General features: G+C 36.9%; 1 protein-coding gene across 1 annotated transcript in view; it reads right to left on the bottom strand.

The window, feature by feature from the left end:
* Positions 1-16,699, bottom strand: part of PROS1 (protein S) — a 224,672-nt gene that overhangs the window by 27,381 nt on the left and 180,592 nt on the right. The window contains exons 10-12 of the mRNA XM_053706038.1: positions 14,477-14,666; positions 12,400-12,564; positions 9,164-9,332 (exon numbers count right to left, since the gene is read on the bottom strand). Of these exons, the coding sequence (XP_053562013.1) occupies positions 9,164-9,332; positions 12,400-12,564; positions 14,477-14,666 (524 nt within the window). The remainder of the gene's footprint in view (positions 1-9,163; positions 9,333-12,399; positions 12,565-14,476; positions 14,667-16,699) is intronic.

Raw genomic sequence — 16,699 nt, forward strand, 5'->3', positions numbered from 1 at the left:
AGCGGGAGGCGAAGGTACTGACACGTGAGGAGAGTTAGTCGGCATAACTTCCCCTTCGTTGTCTGGTGATAATTTCTTTACAGATAAAAATTGACTTTTATTCAAAGTGACATCAATACATTTAGTACACATATTTCTATGGGGCTCCACATTGGCCTTCAAACATAGTGATCAAACAGATTCATCTGTGTCAGACATGTTTAAACAGACTAGCAATGAGACTAGCAAGCTTGGAAAATCCTTTCAAATAAGTTTACAAGCAATATAAAAAACGCTACTGCGCCTTTAAGAAGCACAAAAAATCGTCACAGTTGAAATAACAATGAACCAAATCAGTTATAGCAACCAAATTTTCACAGTAAATGTATTAAGTTAGCAAAGCATTGCACCCACTAGCAAATGGATGATTAACCCCTTAATACCCAAAAACGGATAATCAATTTAACAATTAACGTTTTTATCACAGTCAAACACACTGTCACAGGTCTGCTGTGACTGATTACCTCCCTCAAAATGAATTTTGAAGACCCCTGAGCTCTCTAGAGACATCCTGGATCAAGGAGGAAGAAGCAGGAAGACTGTAACTGAATTTTTACTGCGCAAAAAAGCGCTAAAATAGGCCGCTCCCACTCATATTACAACAGTGGGAAACCTCAGTTAACCGTTTCTATGCAGAAATAAACGACAGCCATGTGGAAAATCATGCCCCAAAAGATTTATCACCAAAGTACCTCACAAAAAATGAATAACATGCCAGTAAACGTTTTAAACATGCACTTTAAAAGTTAGGTAGTGTTATTAATAAGCCTGCTACCAGTCGCTTCTACTGCAGTTAAGGCTCATACATTACTTCAGTATTAACAGTATTTTCTTAGTCAAATTCCATTCCTTAGAAAATTACTTATTGTACATACATTCATCAGCCTGATACCAGTCGCTACTGCATTTAAGGCTGTACTTACATTACATCGGTATCAGCAGTATTTTCTTAGTCAATTACATTCCTTAGAAAAATATTCTACTGCACATACCTCATCTGCAGGGTACCCCGCATGCTATTCCCTTTCTGAAGTTACCCCACTCCTCAGAATGTGCGAGAACAGCCAGTGGATCTTAGTTACTTCTGCTAAGATCATAGAAAACGCAGGCAGATTCTTCTTCTAAATACTGCCTGAGAGAAAAAAACAGCACACTCCGGTGCCATTTAAAATAACAAACTTTTGATTGAAGAAATAATTAAGTATAAAAATTCCACACTCCTCTCACACCTTCCTACTATGTCAGTTGCAAGAGAATGACTGGGTATGACATGTGAGGGGAGGAGCTATATAGCAGCTCTGCTTGGGTGATCCTCTTGCAACTTCCTGTTGGGAAGGGAATATATCCCATAAGTAATGGATGATCCGTGGACTGAATACACTTAACAAGAGAAATATACAATTTCAGAGCTAAATTACATGAAAACAGGGCAAAATAAATAAAGATAGTATACTGCAAAGTTGATTTACTATGCATGACTAAATATTTTGGGCCAGATTACAAGTTGAGCACAAACATTTGTGCACGAGCAATAAGGGGTTTATCTCAAGTGTCTGCGTTTTTTTTTTCTGTTTATCGCTCGTATTACAAGTTGAAAGTAAACATGATCACTTGAGCGCAATTGAAATTAAAGTCAGGTTAGAGCGACCGCAGAGCTCTGGTTAACTGTTTCAGGAAACAAAAAAGTGTTTCATCAAAAATAGATTACAAGTACAGTTACACTCATAATAACACCATCTAATAAAAATTATTTTTAAAAAATATTGCACAAAAATCTTCTAAGGGCTCAAAGATATGAGATCTCAGTTAGAAAAAAGAAGTCAGGCAAAGGGCTTTAACATTGAGATACATACATATAAATGTCTAAAGATGGATATGTATATATATATATATATATATATATATATATATACATACAGGTATACCTCACTTTACATCGCTTCACTTTACAGCGATTCGCTAATACAGTGCTTTGTGGAGCTGAAGTTCAACCTCCAAGGATTATGAAATAGTGCTGTAATCATTGTGAGTTTGCCAGAAAAGTGACTGGCACCATTTTGTTATGCGCAGTTCACTCTGTTTACAGCTTTACAGTGCAATCTGTGTCTCAGTGCTATAGTTTGGCAAATTTTACTACAGTAATTGTCACTATTTTACAAGTACAGTATTTATTGAATACTGTGCTGTGCTAGTGTTAAACTAAACTTAGCCCTATTGCACCCCTAATGTATGTTAGTTCAAACATGTTTTCAAGTTTTTAAACACACTGGCAAGTGGAAAGAAAGCTAAAACTGCCTTGTTTCACTTTAAGGCGGTTTTCACTTTACATCGGGGCTCCGGTCCCTAACCCGCTGTATGAGCGGGGTATACCTATATATATATATATATATATATATATATATATATATATATATATATATATATATATATATATATATATATATATATATATATATATATATATATAGGAAACAAACGAATGTCCGGACAAGATGCTCAAAACAGGTTCTTTATTATGAAGTATATAGCACATAAAAACAGCAGCTCTGCAAAAACCGGTATGAAGTTTTGAATTGCAGGCAATTGTAGTAACATGGCCGAGTAATAAGGGCTGTTAGGAGCACAGAAGGTAGGCTTTAAGTACTAAATGACCTAGAGATGGCAATTCTTATAATTATTATATTGAACTGTACTTAGGGTTAGAACAATGACATAAAATACCTTTGCTGTAATAACTTATTTAAGATTAAAATATATAATCAGTGCATGTAAAATAAAGGTGGGTGACCCTATATTATTGTTGCTGCTCAGGTCCCCCTGTGGTATACTAAGTCCACTAGACCTCTATCTGAATATCCTATAATCATTATTGGTCACTGGAATTATTCAGACATTCTTAAGGAAGATAAATGATATAAGTAAATACCCTTGAGTTTGATTGCTCAATACAAATCAGTGACTATATCTGGTGGCAGGCCAACTAAGACTGCCAATGGTTAATAAGATCTGTTTCTATATTAAGACCTAGGGGTTGCCTGGTCCCCAATGTGAAAATCCAAAAGGCCTCCCTTCTAAGGAGGTCCTTGGATCTATCACCTCCCCGTGGTCTCTTTGGAATGTGGTCTATAATCAACCATGTAAAGTTTCTAACATCTCTGTGATGCACTTCTATGAAGTGCTTGGCTGCTCCTGTGGTTAAGATACCCCGCTCAATGTCGTTGAGGTGGGCTTGTATCCTCTCTCTTGCCTCTCGAGAGGTACAACCTACGTACTGCTTTTCACATACCAAGCATGTGATCATGTAGATGATAAAGGTCGATCTACAGTTAGTACAATGGGAATGTGAATATACCCTTTGTGTAGCTGTAGATTGGAACGTCCTATTTACACTGACATACCCACAGGCTTTACAAGTACTATTCCCGCACTTGTAATGCCCTTTTTGGGTTAGCCAACTGCTTTTTGTTTTTGGCTTTTTTAATAGGGAAGGGGATACTCGGTTCCCAATTGTTATATTACGCTTGGAAACACAAAAGCAACCCTCCCTAATCTCATCTTTCAGAATATCATCAGCTAGCAGAATCGGAAGGTTTTTCCGTAAAATTTTGCAAACCTGATAATATTGTGAGCTATAGGTGGTCACAAATGTGGGTTTATTCCTGGGAGGCTTGTGTTTAGACTTTTTCTCAAGTAGGGTAGACCTATCTTGATGTAAAACATCATTATAGGCTCTGAGTATGGTCTTTTTGTTGTATCCTCTCTCTAGGAATTTTTGAGTGAGAAATTGACTCTCGTGCAGGAAACTGTCATGCTCGTAGCAATTACGCCGTAACCTTAGAAACTGACCCTTTGCAATCCCATAGCTTGTATGCTTGGGGTGGCAACTCCTGGCGTGAAGGAAAGTGTTGGATGTAATTGGCTTAATGTATAGTGAGGTACTCACTTTGTTCTACAAGGGTTTTCCTATCAAGTTGACATCTAAGTATGGGACCTGGACTTTATCAAAGCTGTGGGTAAAACTTAAACCCACCGCATTGTTGTTGATATACTCACAGAAGTTTTCTATGTCCTCATGTGAACCAGACCACACAATTAGAAGGTCCTCAATATAGCGTTTATAGCTAGTGATTGATGATAGGAAGGGATTCTGATCAGTGTATAGGTGCGTCAACTCCCACCAGCCCATGAAGATATTGGAATAGGCTGGTGCGAATTTCGCACCCATAGCTGTCCCTCTCTGTTGGAGATAAAAGCTCCCTGAGAACTCAAAATAGTTATGTGTTAACAGGAAGTCTAACACTCTCACTATATATTCCTTGAGATCAGTGTTGTAATTGCTGAAGTTGTCCAGCATGTATCTTGTGGCTGCTATCCCTTTGTCATGTGGGATGGCCGAATAAAGACCAACCACATCAACCGTTAGCCAGCCCATTTCATCGTTCCAAGTATGGCCTTGCATCAGTCTCAAGAGATGTTTGGTATCTCTTAGGTATGATGGCAATCCATAGACAAGGGGTTGTAGTAAGGATTCCAGCCAATTGGATAGATTTTCAAACAGGGATCCTATTCCCTTTCACCTCCTCCAAAGGTTTATGAACTTTGGGGAGGTGATGAAATATCGGGACCATAGGATGTTGGACATTCAAATAATCGAATGTTTCATCATCAATGAGTCCCTGATGTTTACCATCATCAAGCAGATCCAACAGGAGGGCCCCAAAGCGTTGTGTTGGATCCCCAGGCAATCTTGCATATACTTCTTTGTCAAGTAGTTGCCTTTCTGCTTCCTTAATGTAATAGGATTTATCCAAAACCACTATGGAGCCCCCCTTGTCGGACTGCTTGATGATTATGTTGTCTCTGTCTTGTAGTTTCTTAAGAGCCTTTCTTTGTTGTGTTGTTAAATTATCATGTTCCCTACTCTGAGATTGTGATGTTTCTTTCTCCAGCTTCAGGAGATCCTCTTCCATCCGTTTTTGGAAGCTCTCTAATACTTGACCCCTATACTGCGTGGGGTAAAAAATAGATTTTGGCTTGTAGCCAGTATGGCTATCTATTACTGCTTCATCTGATGTATTTTCAGATTCCAACAGGTGTAAATTGAGGAAATCCCTCGCTTCTGCTGGGTTAAGATAGTCGTGCCTAGCACTCGTATCAGATGTGTGGAACTCTTTCTCTGTAGCAGGATGAAGTTGGTAAAACTTTTTGAGAGTGAGGCCATGTATGAATTTATTTATGTCTATCAAAGTGTCGAAGACATTAAATTTCGGTGTGGGAACAAAATTGAGGCCCAGGCTCAAGACATCTAACTCCAAGTTAGTTAAAGGGACAATAGATATATTTATAATGTTGGACCCTTGTATCTGTTGGGCTGTTTGCCTCTCCTCAATTGATACTGGTCTCGCTGTGACCCCCGTCTTGTGGACCCTCTTCCCCCTCCTCCTCCTGATCCCTGGGCCAACTGAAAAACCTGTTGGCTCGTGGTCTCGTCCACTGCCTGTACTGACTGAGCTTTCTTGTATTTATTGCCCCTAGGTGGCTTCGGGGCATCTGATTTTTTTAGAATAGCTCTATTAGGTTCTAAATTGTCAGTGATCTGAATATTAGATGCTGTTAGACTAGATGGGATAGGCTGTGAAGGGGGGAGGGCAGGCTGTATTGTATTGCTTCCAGGCACTGCTTCCTCCTCATCAGAGGATTGCCCACTGGACATGAATGCCACAAAGTCCTGAAGGTCATCATCTTCGTTAGACTCTGGGTCCGTATCAGAAAATGACACCTTTTTGTCCATCTTCTTTCCTTCTTTAAGTTGTTTGGACTTGTTATAATTTGCTGGTTTCTTTTTTCTTGAGTTCCTCTTAAGGTTCCAGTTGTAGACCCTGTTGGTTTTGTAATCATCCATGTCTCTGGAATATTTTTTATATTTGATGATATCCAATTCTTTCTTGGTCTTGTCTACAGTAACTTGTAGAATGTTGTCAAGCTTGGGATAGTCTTTATGTTCCATAAAAGTGTTGAGATCTTTCTGTACACTCACTATATTGTCTCTGGCCTCTGTTAACTTGATTTCTTTATGTTGAATGATGAGCGCCATTAGCCTCAAAGAGCATTCTCTGAGTATATTGTTCCATTCTGTGATGAACTTTTCATCTGTAGTAATAAATGCAGGCAGTTTTTTGATTCGTAGACCTCTAGGGATCATGCCAAGAGATGTATATTTTTCTAGAGTCCGTTTGTCCCACCACAATTTATACTCCCTGACAAGAGCATTTTCCATATATATATATGTGTGTGTGTGTTCATATGTGTGTGTATATATGCACAGTATATGTATTTACATACATATATACACATATAAAAAAATAAATACATATGAAGACATATATAGACAGACATATATATAAGTGCATTGGAGCCTTTTTCAGTTAAGTAGATAAAAACATGTGTATTTACTGTAAATATTTCCTTTTCCAAAGATCTGAGCATAGCAGAATATGTTTTATGTATTTATAAATAGATATTCCTATATATATATATATATATATATATATATATATATATATATATATATATATATATATATATATATATATACATCTATACCTACATATAATCATGTATGTACTGTATGATGATCTACTGCGATTTTCTCGCACAACCATCTCTGGGGGTTTACAGAAAATGGTCCAAAAAAGATAAAATATCCAGTGAGCGGCAGTTGTGTGGACGAAAATGCCTTGTTGATGTCAGAGGAGATTGGGCAGACTGGTTCGAGATGATAGAAATGCAACAGTAACTCAAATAACCACTCATTACAACCAAGGTATGCAGAATACCATCTCTGAACGCACAACATGTCGAACCTTGAAGCAGATGGGCTACAGCACCAGAAGACCACACTGGGTGCCACCCCAGTCAGCTAAGAACAGGAAACTGAAGCTACAATTCGCACAGGCTCACCAAACTTAGACAATAAAAGATTGGTTTAATGGTGTGGGGGATATTTTCATGGCACACTTTGGGCCCCTTAGTACCAAATGAGTATTGTTTAAACGCAACGGCCTACCTGAGTATTGTTGCTGACCATGTCCATCCCTTTATGACTACAGTGTACCTATCTTCTGATGGCTGCTTCCAGCAGGATAATGCACCATGTCACAATGCTCATATCATCTTAAATTGGTTTCTTGAACATAACAATAAGTTCACTCTACTCCAATGGCCTCCACAGTCACCAGATATCAACCCTAAAGAGCACCTTGGGGATGTGGTGGAACGGGAGATTTGCATTATGGATGTGCAGCCGACAAATCTGCAGCAACTGCATGATGCTATCATGTCAATATGGACCATATATATATTTATTTTTTTACCAAAATACCATCAGATATATATAGAAATAGTTATTTAAAGGGACAGTCAACACCAGAATTTTTGTTGTTTAAAAAGAAAGATAATCCCTTTATTACCATTTCCCCAGTTTTGCATAACCAACACTGTTATATAAATACACTTGTTACCTCTGGGATTACCTTGTATCTAAGCCTCTGCAAACTGACCCCTTATTACAGTTCTTTTGACAGACTTGCTATTTAGCCAATCAGTGCTCACTCCCGGGTAACTTCACGTGCATGAGCTCAATGTTATCTATATGAAACACATGAACTAATGCCCTCTAGTGGTCAAAATGCATTCAGATTAAAGGCAGTCTTCAAGGTCTAAGAAATTAGCATATGCACCTCCTAGAATTAACTTTCTACTAAGAATACCAAGAGAACAAAGCAAAATTGGTGATAAAAGTAAATTAGAAAAAATTTTAAAATTACATTCCCTATTTAAATCATGAAAGTTTTTTTTGGACTTGACTGTCCCTTTAAGAATAAATAGAACATATTCTTCTGAGTGAAAAACATTGGAATGTAAAATACTCATATTTTCATGTCAGGTTAGCCCTGATTAGAATTTGTGATCGGGTTTGTGCGCGAGTAGGGTGTTATTATTCCACTTTTTTTTTCTCTATTGACTTCTATGGGGGAATACGTAAACATGCACGCCATATTCTACTTTCCGCTTTTTGTGCTTGTCGAGTTAACGTGCAAGCAAAAGCAGTTTACTTTAAACTAGTTACAAAAGACTCACTAATTGGATTCAACAGACTGTCAATGCTATTCAGCAGAGTGCAGAGATGCAGCTCAGATTGTGATGTTATCAGTGGACAGAGCTTTGCAGCCATTTCAAAGTGACCAAAAACAATCGTCATTTTAAAATAACTTTTTCAAGTTCAGTATGGCCTCTAGGGTTTTATTAGAAATATTCTAAATGACTTTCATTTTAATCAATACACCCCAGTAAAATGCTCAACAGCTGGAACGTACTGTATATAAAACATGCAACATTCTTAACTTCTAATGTAGAAATTCTTGCCCTACATTTACTGGCTTTTCTTTAGGCTTGTTCTGCCAAACAATATCCCTTTTCTATTTATAGCAATATAATGAAGCTTTTATGTTTAAAGTGAAGGTAAACTTTGATGAATGAAAGTCCGTTTTTTAAAAATACTATTAAAAACAGGGGAACTTTCATTCATCAAAGTACACAGCAGCCGTTTTGATTAAAAACGTACCTCTCTTCTTTGCACAGCCAGAGCAGCTTCCTCCACCCGGAGATCCTCTCTTCACACGTCAGCAATTACTAATCCGGCTTCCTCCAATCACGGAATGGCCTCAGGCAATGACTACCCTGGGGGGAAAGCCGTGATTAGAGGAAGCTGGATTAGTCATTGCTGACATGTGAAGAGAGGATCTCCGTGTGGGGGAAGCTGCTCTGGCTGTGCAAAGAAGAAAGGTAAGTTTTTAATCAAAACGACTGATTTGTAAACTTTGATGAATGAAAGTGCCCCTGTTTTTAATAGTATTTTTAAAACACAGGCTTTCATTCATCAAAGTTTACCTTCCCTTTAAGTAAGTGTTTAATGAAAACATATTATTATTATTATGTTTAATTAATAATATTCCAAGAAATAAGGTGCTTTATTAGTTATAAATATACAATATTGGTTGGCATCTCCAGAATACAAATCTACAAAAAATATAAGTAACTACATAATCATAATACATCTACTTACTATAGTTCACAAGAAATTGTGCTACGCCATACCCAGGATAAAAGGAGCCTCTTTCCACTGAGACTAAACAATGTTTGCTTTGCTTTCCTTGAATAACTTCCTTTACACCCAGGGCACCTTGATTCATCAAGTTCCATCCACGAATACAGCCATCTAATCGTGGGTTAATCTACATTAAGTTAAAAAAATATGCAATTAAGGTAAATGTCTATGCACAGTCCATAGGGAAATTATCAAAGCCCATTGCCATTGTCGTTATTTACAAAGATTTTTTAATTATTACTTTAAAAGGGACATTAAGAACTATATATATATATATATATATATATATATATATATATATATATATATATATATAAATAAATATATATATGGACAACGAAGGCAAAATTAAACTATCATGATTCAGAGAGCATGCAGTTTTCTTTCTAATTTACCTTCTATATCTAATTTGCTTCTTTCTCTTGGTATCCTTTGTTAAAAAGTATACCTAGGTAGGCTCAGGGGCAGCAATGCACTATTGGGAGCTAGCTGCATATATAATTCTAGTAACTTGTTTAGTCAATGTGTTCAGCTAGCTCCCAGTAGTGCATTGCTGCTCCTTTAACAAAGGATACCAAAAGAATTAAAGGGACAATCCAGTCAAAATTAAATTTTCATGATACAGATAGGACTTCCCTTTAAGCAAAATTGATAATAGAAGTAAATTGGAAAGTTAATGTATTCTCTATCTGAATAATGAAAGAAAAAGTGATGATAAGGAGCACCAGCAGGCAGGATGCACTTAAAAACTTTTATTGAGAGTTCAATTTGAACATCCTTAAAAACAGGGAATACATAGTGGCAATTGTGGGTGGTGTGGAAAACACTCAAAGGACTGTCCGCTGACGCGTTTCAGCCTAAATGGCCGTAATCGTAGCTGTAGTCCATAATCACATTAACTTTTAAATACACCTCGGTGCTAAGTGATTGGGTAAAAACATTACCCTGAGTGAGGTCACTTGTACACACCCCCAAATGCCCCAATTACAATAATAATAACCAAATGTAAATTTAGTAACATCATTAATGAATTGATAAACATATATTACAAATGCAGAAATCTGTGCAACCATTTATTGCTTACTATTTTCCTCACTACCAACTAATACTATTAGCTAACATGAAGTAAGAAAACCCCCTAAACCAATACTTAGTACGTTCCGTTTATATTTATAATTATAAATTTACAATTATAAACTAGCCCATTACAGAGTATATATAGATATACTTGATACAAAGTCTAAGTATTTAATAGGTTACTTTGTGTATACATCACATAGCTATGATATCAATAAGTAACTATTCATATATCTAACCACAAGTAATGGTAGCTAAAAAGTTTCCTACTTCTGTATGGGAATAATTATACCCCTAACCAGTTTAACTTGCCTCCTTTCGGATACACAGACCCAGGATTCTACTCCCAGAAATTTATGATGTCATATTCTGAGTTTAACCCTTGGGGTACTGTAGTCCTGAGTCTGTGTATCCAAAAGGCCTCTCTTTTTGCCAAAAGTTTGTTCCTGTCACCTCCGCTCTTATTGCACTTAACCATTTCAATAATTGTCCATTTAAGAGAGTTGGCATTCTTATTATATGTCAATAAGAAGTGCTGTACTAATGGGATTGTCCGTTTTCCAGCCTTAATATTGGATAAATGCTCTCGTATTCTGTCCTTAGTCTCTCTTGTTGTGAGACCTGCGTACTGGACACCACAGATTTCACATTTGAGCAAATACACAGCATAAGTAGTTCTACAGTTCAGACACGAAATCTGTCTGAACTTTTCCCCAGTTACTGTGCTAAAAAAACCTTCACCTTGCTGAAGATACTCACAAGCTATACACTGTGAGTAGCTACATTTGTAGGTGCCTTTGAACCTGAGCCATGATGAATTGTCAATGGTGGTGGAAGAGCTGAGTTGTGTAGGGGCTACAATATTGCCTATGCTCATACCCTTTTTGAAAGCATATCTGCAACCCTTAGCTACCACCTCCACCAGGTCATCATCAGCTACAAGCATATAAAAATGTTTTCGGATTATGTTGCAGACCTGGTGGAACTGGCTGCTATACTGGGTAATAAATGACACCCCTTCAAATTGTCCTTTGTCCTTTTTCTGGGTAATGAGAAACTCCTTCCTGTCTCTAGCTGCTATACTCTCCCTCGAGGCTACCACTTCTTTTCTTTTATAGCCTTTTTCACAAAACCTCTCCTCCAAATCTAAAGCTTGTCTCTCAAATTCATCATCTGTTGTGCAATTTCTTCTAAGTCTAATGAATTGCCCTTTTAGGACAGACTTGAACACTCATTTGGGGTGACTGCTCCGGGCGTGGGGGAGGGTATTGCCTGCTATGGGCTTCCTGTAAACTTTAGTTTCAACTTTGCCTTGTTTAGTACCTTCAACACATTAAACAAAAAAGTGGATGTCCTTTTTTGATGCTATGTTTGTGTGGTTTGTCACTGTCCCCAATACAGCTGAGGGCACTGTCCTTTTCAGCCAATGAGATTCTAGATAAGTAGTACAATCATAAACTTCTTGATAGTTTCAAAATCAATTGAAATCACTTTAACTTAAATGGACAGTAAAGTCATAATTAAACATTCACGATTTAGACAGAGCATACAATTTTAAACAACTTTCCAATTTACTTCTATTATTTAATTTGCTTCCTTCTCTTGTTTTCATTTGCTGAAAGGTTTAGCTAGGTAAGCTCAGAAGCAGCAAAGAACCTAGGTTCTAGCTGCTGATTGGTGGCTGCACATATGTACCAACTGTCATTGGCTCCCCCATGTGTTCAGTTAGAAACCAGTAGTGCATTTCTTCTCCTTCAAGAAATGATAACAGAATGAAGCAAATTTGATAATAGAATTCAATTGGAAAGTTGTTTAAAATTGTATGTTCTACCTAAACCATGTCCCTTTAAGTTTTTTTTCTTCTTTCTTTCTTTTTAAAAAACTCAGCATGTGACCTTTCATGTGCAGGACAGATTATTATTATTTTTTTAAAATTAATGCCCCTAAGTAAATCATGTAATTTATTTTAAATGTATTTTTTAAGCATAAAAGTTATACAAGCAACCTCTGTTTACATTGTCTTCAACTGTAAGGGAATGATGGTGAATTTGATAACAGTGTTTGGTTCTGTACTTTAATTCTGTTTATAGTTGTATTATGACCAACAAACCAGTTACCGGTTTAATGAGATTTTCCACTTTCCGCGGCAGCCCTGCAATATAGACTTTGGTTTCCAAGATACCATTTACAGATTTGAACAGGCCTTTAGGGTTATTGATATTCATCACTGCTTCTTTTGCTATTTTAACACTTATGCTATTTTCCAGCTCTTCCACAGTTACCTAAAGCAAAATAAATAAATACATACAAAAAAAGCATTCTGTTATTTAAAAGCCAGGATATCATTGTTTCCACCTATATGTGAGTTAATGAACAGATTAAATATTGTGTAAACTGAGAATTCTGGGGAATACAGATCTGCACAATGTTTGATTAAACTGTGATCTTTAAACAAAAGTGACAACACTGTTTAATGTAACATTACTAAGAAACCTCTGATATTTTGTCCCTATTTCCCTAAACATCTGAACTGTAAGATTATTTTTATATAATGCTTTGTATTAGATTATTTGTTCCTTTTATATTTTCATGCGGCATGCCCTGGAGCTAAATAAATAATATGGCAATACAGGTAGCCCTCGGTTTACGCCGGGGTTAGGTTCCAGAAGGAATGGTTGTAAATCGAAACCATTGTAAATTGAAACCCAGTTTATAATGTAAGTCAATGGGAAGTGAGGGAGATAGGTTCCAGGCCCCTCTCAAAATTGTCATAAGTAACACCTAGGGCTAGATTTATCAAAGGCTAGGCGAACTCTGTATGTTCTTCGCCTGTAACTGTGCCCCAGCTCGCCTCCGAAGAGGCGCACATGTGCGCCTAAATTTATCAAAAAAATAGACGTAACTTTGCGCAGGCGAGCTGGGGCGTTATAATGATAAATTGCGCCTGTCGTAAAAAGCATTTACTCCCTATTTATCACAGTACATCCCTATAAATATTTGCGCCGCCATGTTTTGATTATTAAAAAAACGTTTTTAAGGTAACTATTTAGCTAATATTTATATTATATAATGTTTCTGTGCGGTTTGTGTCATATGTTGACACAAAAATAAATATATAAATATATCAATATATCGATATATATATATATATATATATATATATATATATATATATATATATATATAAAACTTTTGGTACCATATGCGCCTGTGGAAGCGCAAATTACTGGGAATAACAGTATCTTCTTTGTGCTGAACTTTTGAAAAATTTGTTAAAAGAGTAAAGTACTGCATCACAAGATGTAAAATCATGTATTATAATGGTGTTCGGCTTAGTCTGTATGGCGAAATATACAACACGCAATTACAGCCGAAATTATCGGCGCAAAGCAATGATGAATAAGCAACTGGGCGTATTTGTAGGTCGGGCTGTTAAATTACGCCTATTACTAATGTATATTGGTGCACTCGGGAGCGCGCCTGTGCGCCTAGGCGAATGCAAGTGGAGTGCGAAAACGTTTCTTTCAGATTTGCGCAATTATAGGCGCAGAGTGCTTTGATAAATATGAGGATACATTTGTATGCGTTATTTTGGACGATATTAGAGGAGAATGGCTTTGATAAATCTAGCCCCTAATGCATTATTTTTAAAGCTTTGAAATGAAGACTTTAAATGCTAAACCGCATTATAAACCTAATAAAATAATCACACAACACATAATATATAATTAAACTAAGTTAAATGAACAAAAACATTTGCTAAACAGCATTATACACCTAATAAAATAATCACACAACACAGACTTCACTTGCATTTTTCTGCAAACAGTTCTTTCTATGCATTCCAATCTGGACTGATTTATAGACAGGAAGATCTTGTTCCTTTGAAATCTGCTTGATAGCTCAGGTCTGGTTAAACTGATTAATTTCAGCTTGCTTGGCTTTGCTGCAACACAAGCGGACAGCTCCACCTACTGGCTATTTTAATAAATGCACTGCTTCTCAATGCTTTTCAATAGCAGTCACATGACTGGGAAAAAAGGTTGTTATTCTGAAACGGTGTAAATTGAACTGTTGTAAAACGAGGGCCACCTGTATAATATTTATCTTGTAAGCAACATCTATTATGATTTGTACAAAAATATACTGTAAATCAGTAAACAGGCTTCATTAAATAGTAAAGAGAAAACGTACTATATGCCACAGTCCATCATTAATTGCTTTACCACCAGTTGTAACTTTTGTCCACAGTTCATTTTTGAACTGAATTTCAATTTTTCCATCTCTGAGCGCAAGTAGGAACCAGGAAGAACTATCTGCAGATTCTGCAAAAAGAATTACTCCTTCTCCATCATATGTTCTGAAGTCAAATTCAGCGGAAAATCTGTTAAGAACATTTTTTCAAAAAAAGAAAAATAAACTTTATAAAATTACACACACACATATATACATATATATATATATATATATATATATATATATATATATATATACTGTATATATATAAAATACATATATATGTATATATAATATACTTTAATGAAACAGATATGCATACAATAAATAAAACTTTTAACATTAATACAAATGATTGCATAAAACTTTTTAATACCAATATTCTAGATTTTTTTTGTAATTATTTAAATAATACATGTTTAGAATATACATATAATATGAAAAAACATAATTTATGCTTACCTGATAAATTTATTTCTCTTGTAGTGTGTTCAGTCCACGGGTCATCCATTACTTATGGGATATATTCTCCTTCCCAACAGGAAGTTGCAAGAGGATCACCCAAGCAGAGCTGCTATATAGCTCCTCCCCTCACATGTCATATCCAGTCATTCGACCGAAACAAGACGAGAAAGGAGAAACTATAGGGTGCAGTGGTGACTGGAGTTATAATTTAAAATTTAGAACCTGCCTCAAAAAGACAGGGCGGGCCGTGGACTGAACACACTACAAGAGAAATAAATTTATCAGGTAAGCATAAATTATGTTTTCTCTTGTTAAGTGTGTTCAGTCCACGGGTCATCCATTACTTATGGGATACCAATACCAAAGCTAAAGTACACGGATGATGGGAGGGACAAGGCAGGAACATTAAACAGAAGGAACCACTGCCTGTAGAACCTTTCTCCCAAAAACAGCCTCCGAAGAAGCAAAAGTGTCAAATTTGTAAAATTTGGAAAAAGTATGAAGTGAAGACCAAGTTGCAGCCTTGCAAATCTGTTCAACAGAGGCCTCATTCTTAAAGGCCCAGGTGGAAGCCACAGCTCTAGTGGAATGAGCTGTAATTTTTTCAGGAGGCTGCTGTCCAGCAGTCTCATAGGCTAAGCGTATTATGCTACGAAGCCAAAAAGAGAGAGAGGTAGCCGAAGCCTTTTGACCTCTCCTCTGTCCAGAGTAAACGACAAACAGAGAAGAAGTTTGTCGAAAATCTTTAGTTGCCTGTAAGTAGAACTTCAGGGCACGGACCACGCCTAGATTATGCAAAAGACGTTGCTTCTTTGAAGAAGGATTAGGACATAACGATGGAACAACAATCTCTTGATTGATATTCCTGTTAGAAACAACCTTAGGTAAAAACCCAGGTTTAGTACGCAGGACTACCTTGTCTGAATGAAAGATCAGATAAGGAGAATCACAATGTAAGGCAGATAACTCAGAGACTCTTCGAGCCGAGGAAATAGCCATCAAAAACAGAACTTTCCAAGATAAAAGCTTAATATCAATGGAATGAAGGGGTTCAAACGGAACACCCTGAAGAACTTTAAGAACCAAGTTTAAGCTCCACGGAGGAGCAACAGTTTTAAACACAGGCTTAATCCTAGCCAAAGCCTGACAAAAAGCCTGGACGTCTGGATTCTCTGCCAGACGCTTGTGTAAAAGAATAGACAGAGCAGAAATCTGTCCCTTTAGTGAACTAGCGGATAAGCCCTTTTCTAAACCCTCTTGTAGAAAAGACAATATCCTAGGAATCCTAACCTTACTCCATGAGTAACTCTTGGATTCACACCAATATAAATATTTACGCCATATCTTGTGGTAAATTTTTCTGGTAACAGGTTTCCGAGCCTGTATTAATGTATCAATAACCGAATCCGAAAACCCACGCTTTGATAGAATCAAGCGTTCAATTTCCAAGCAGTCAGCCTCAGAGAAAACAGAATTTATGTTTACCTGATAAATTACTTTCTCCAACGGTGTGTCCGGTCCACGGCGTCATCCTTACTTGTGGGATATTCTCTTCCCCAACAGGAAATGGCAAAGAGCCCAGCAAAGCTGGTCACATGATCCCTCCTAGGCTCCGCCTACCCCAGTCATTCGACCGACGTTAAGGAGGAATATTTGCATAGGAGAAACCATATGGTACCGTGGTGACTGTAGTTAAAGAAAATAAAATATCAGACC

Source organism: Bombina bombina, chromosome 3 (assembly GCF_027579735.1).
Source record: "Bombina bombina isolate aBomBom1 chromosome 3, aBomBom1.pri, whole genome shotgun sequence".
In the NCBI taxonomy this organism is placed as follows: Eukaryota; Metazoa; Chordata; class Amphibia; order Anura; family Bombinatoridae; genus Bombina; species Bombina bombina.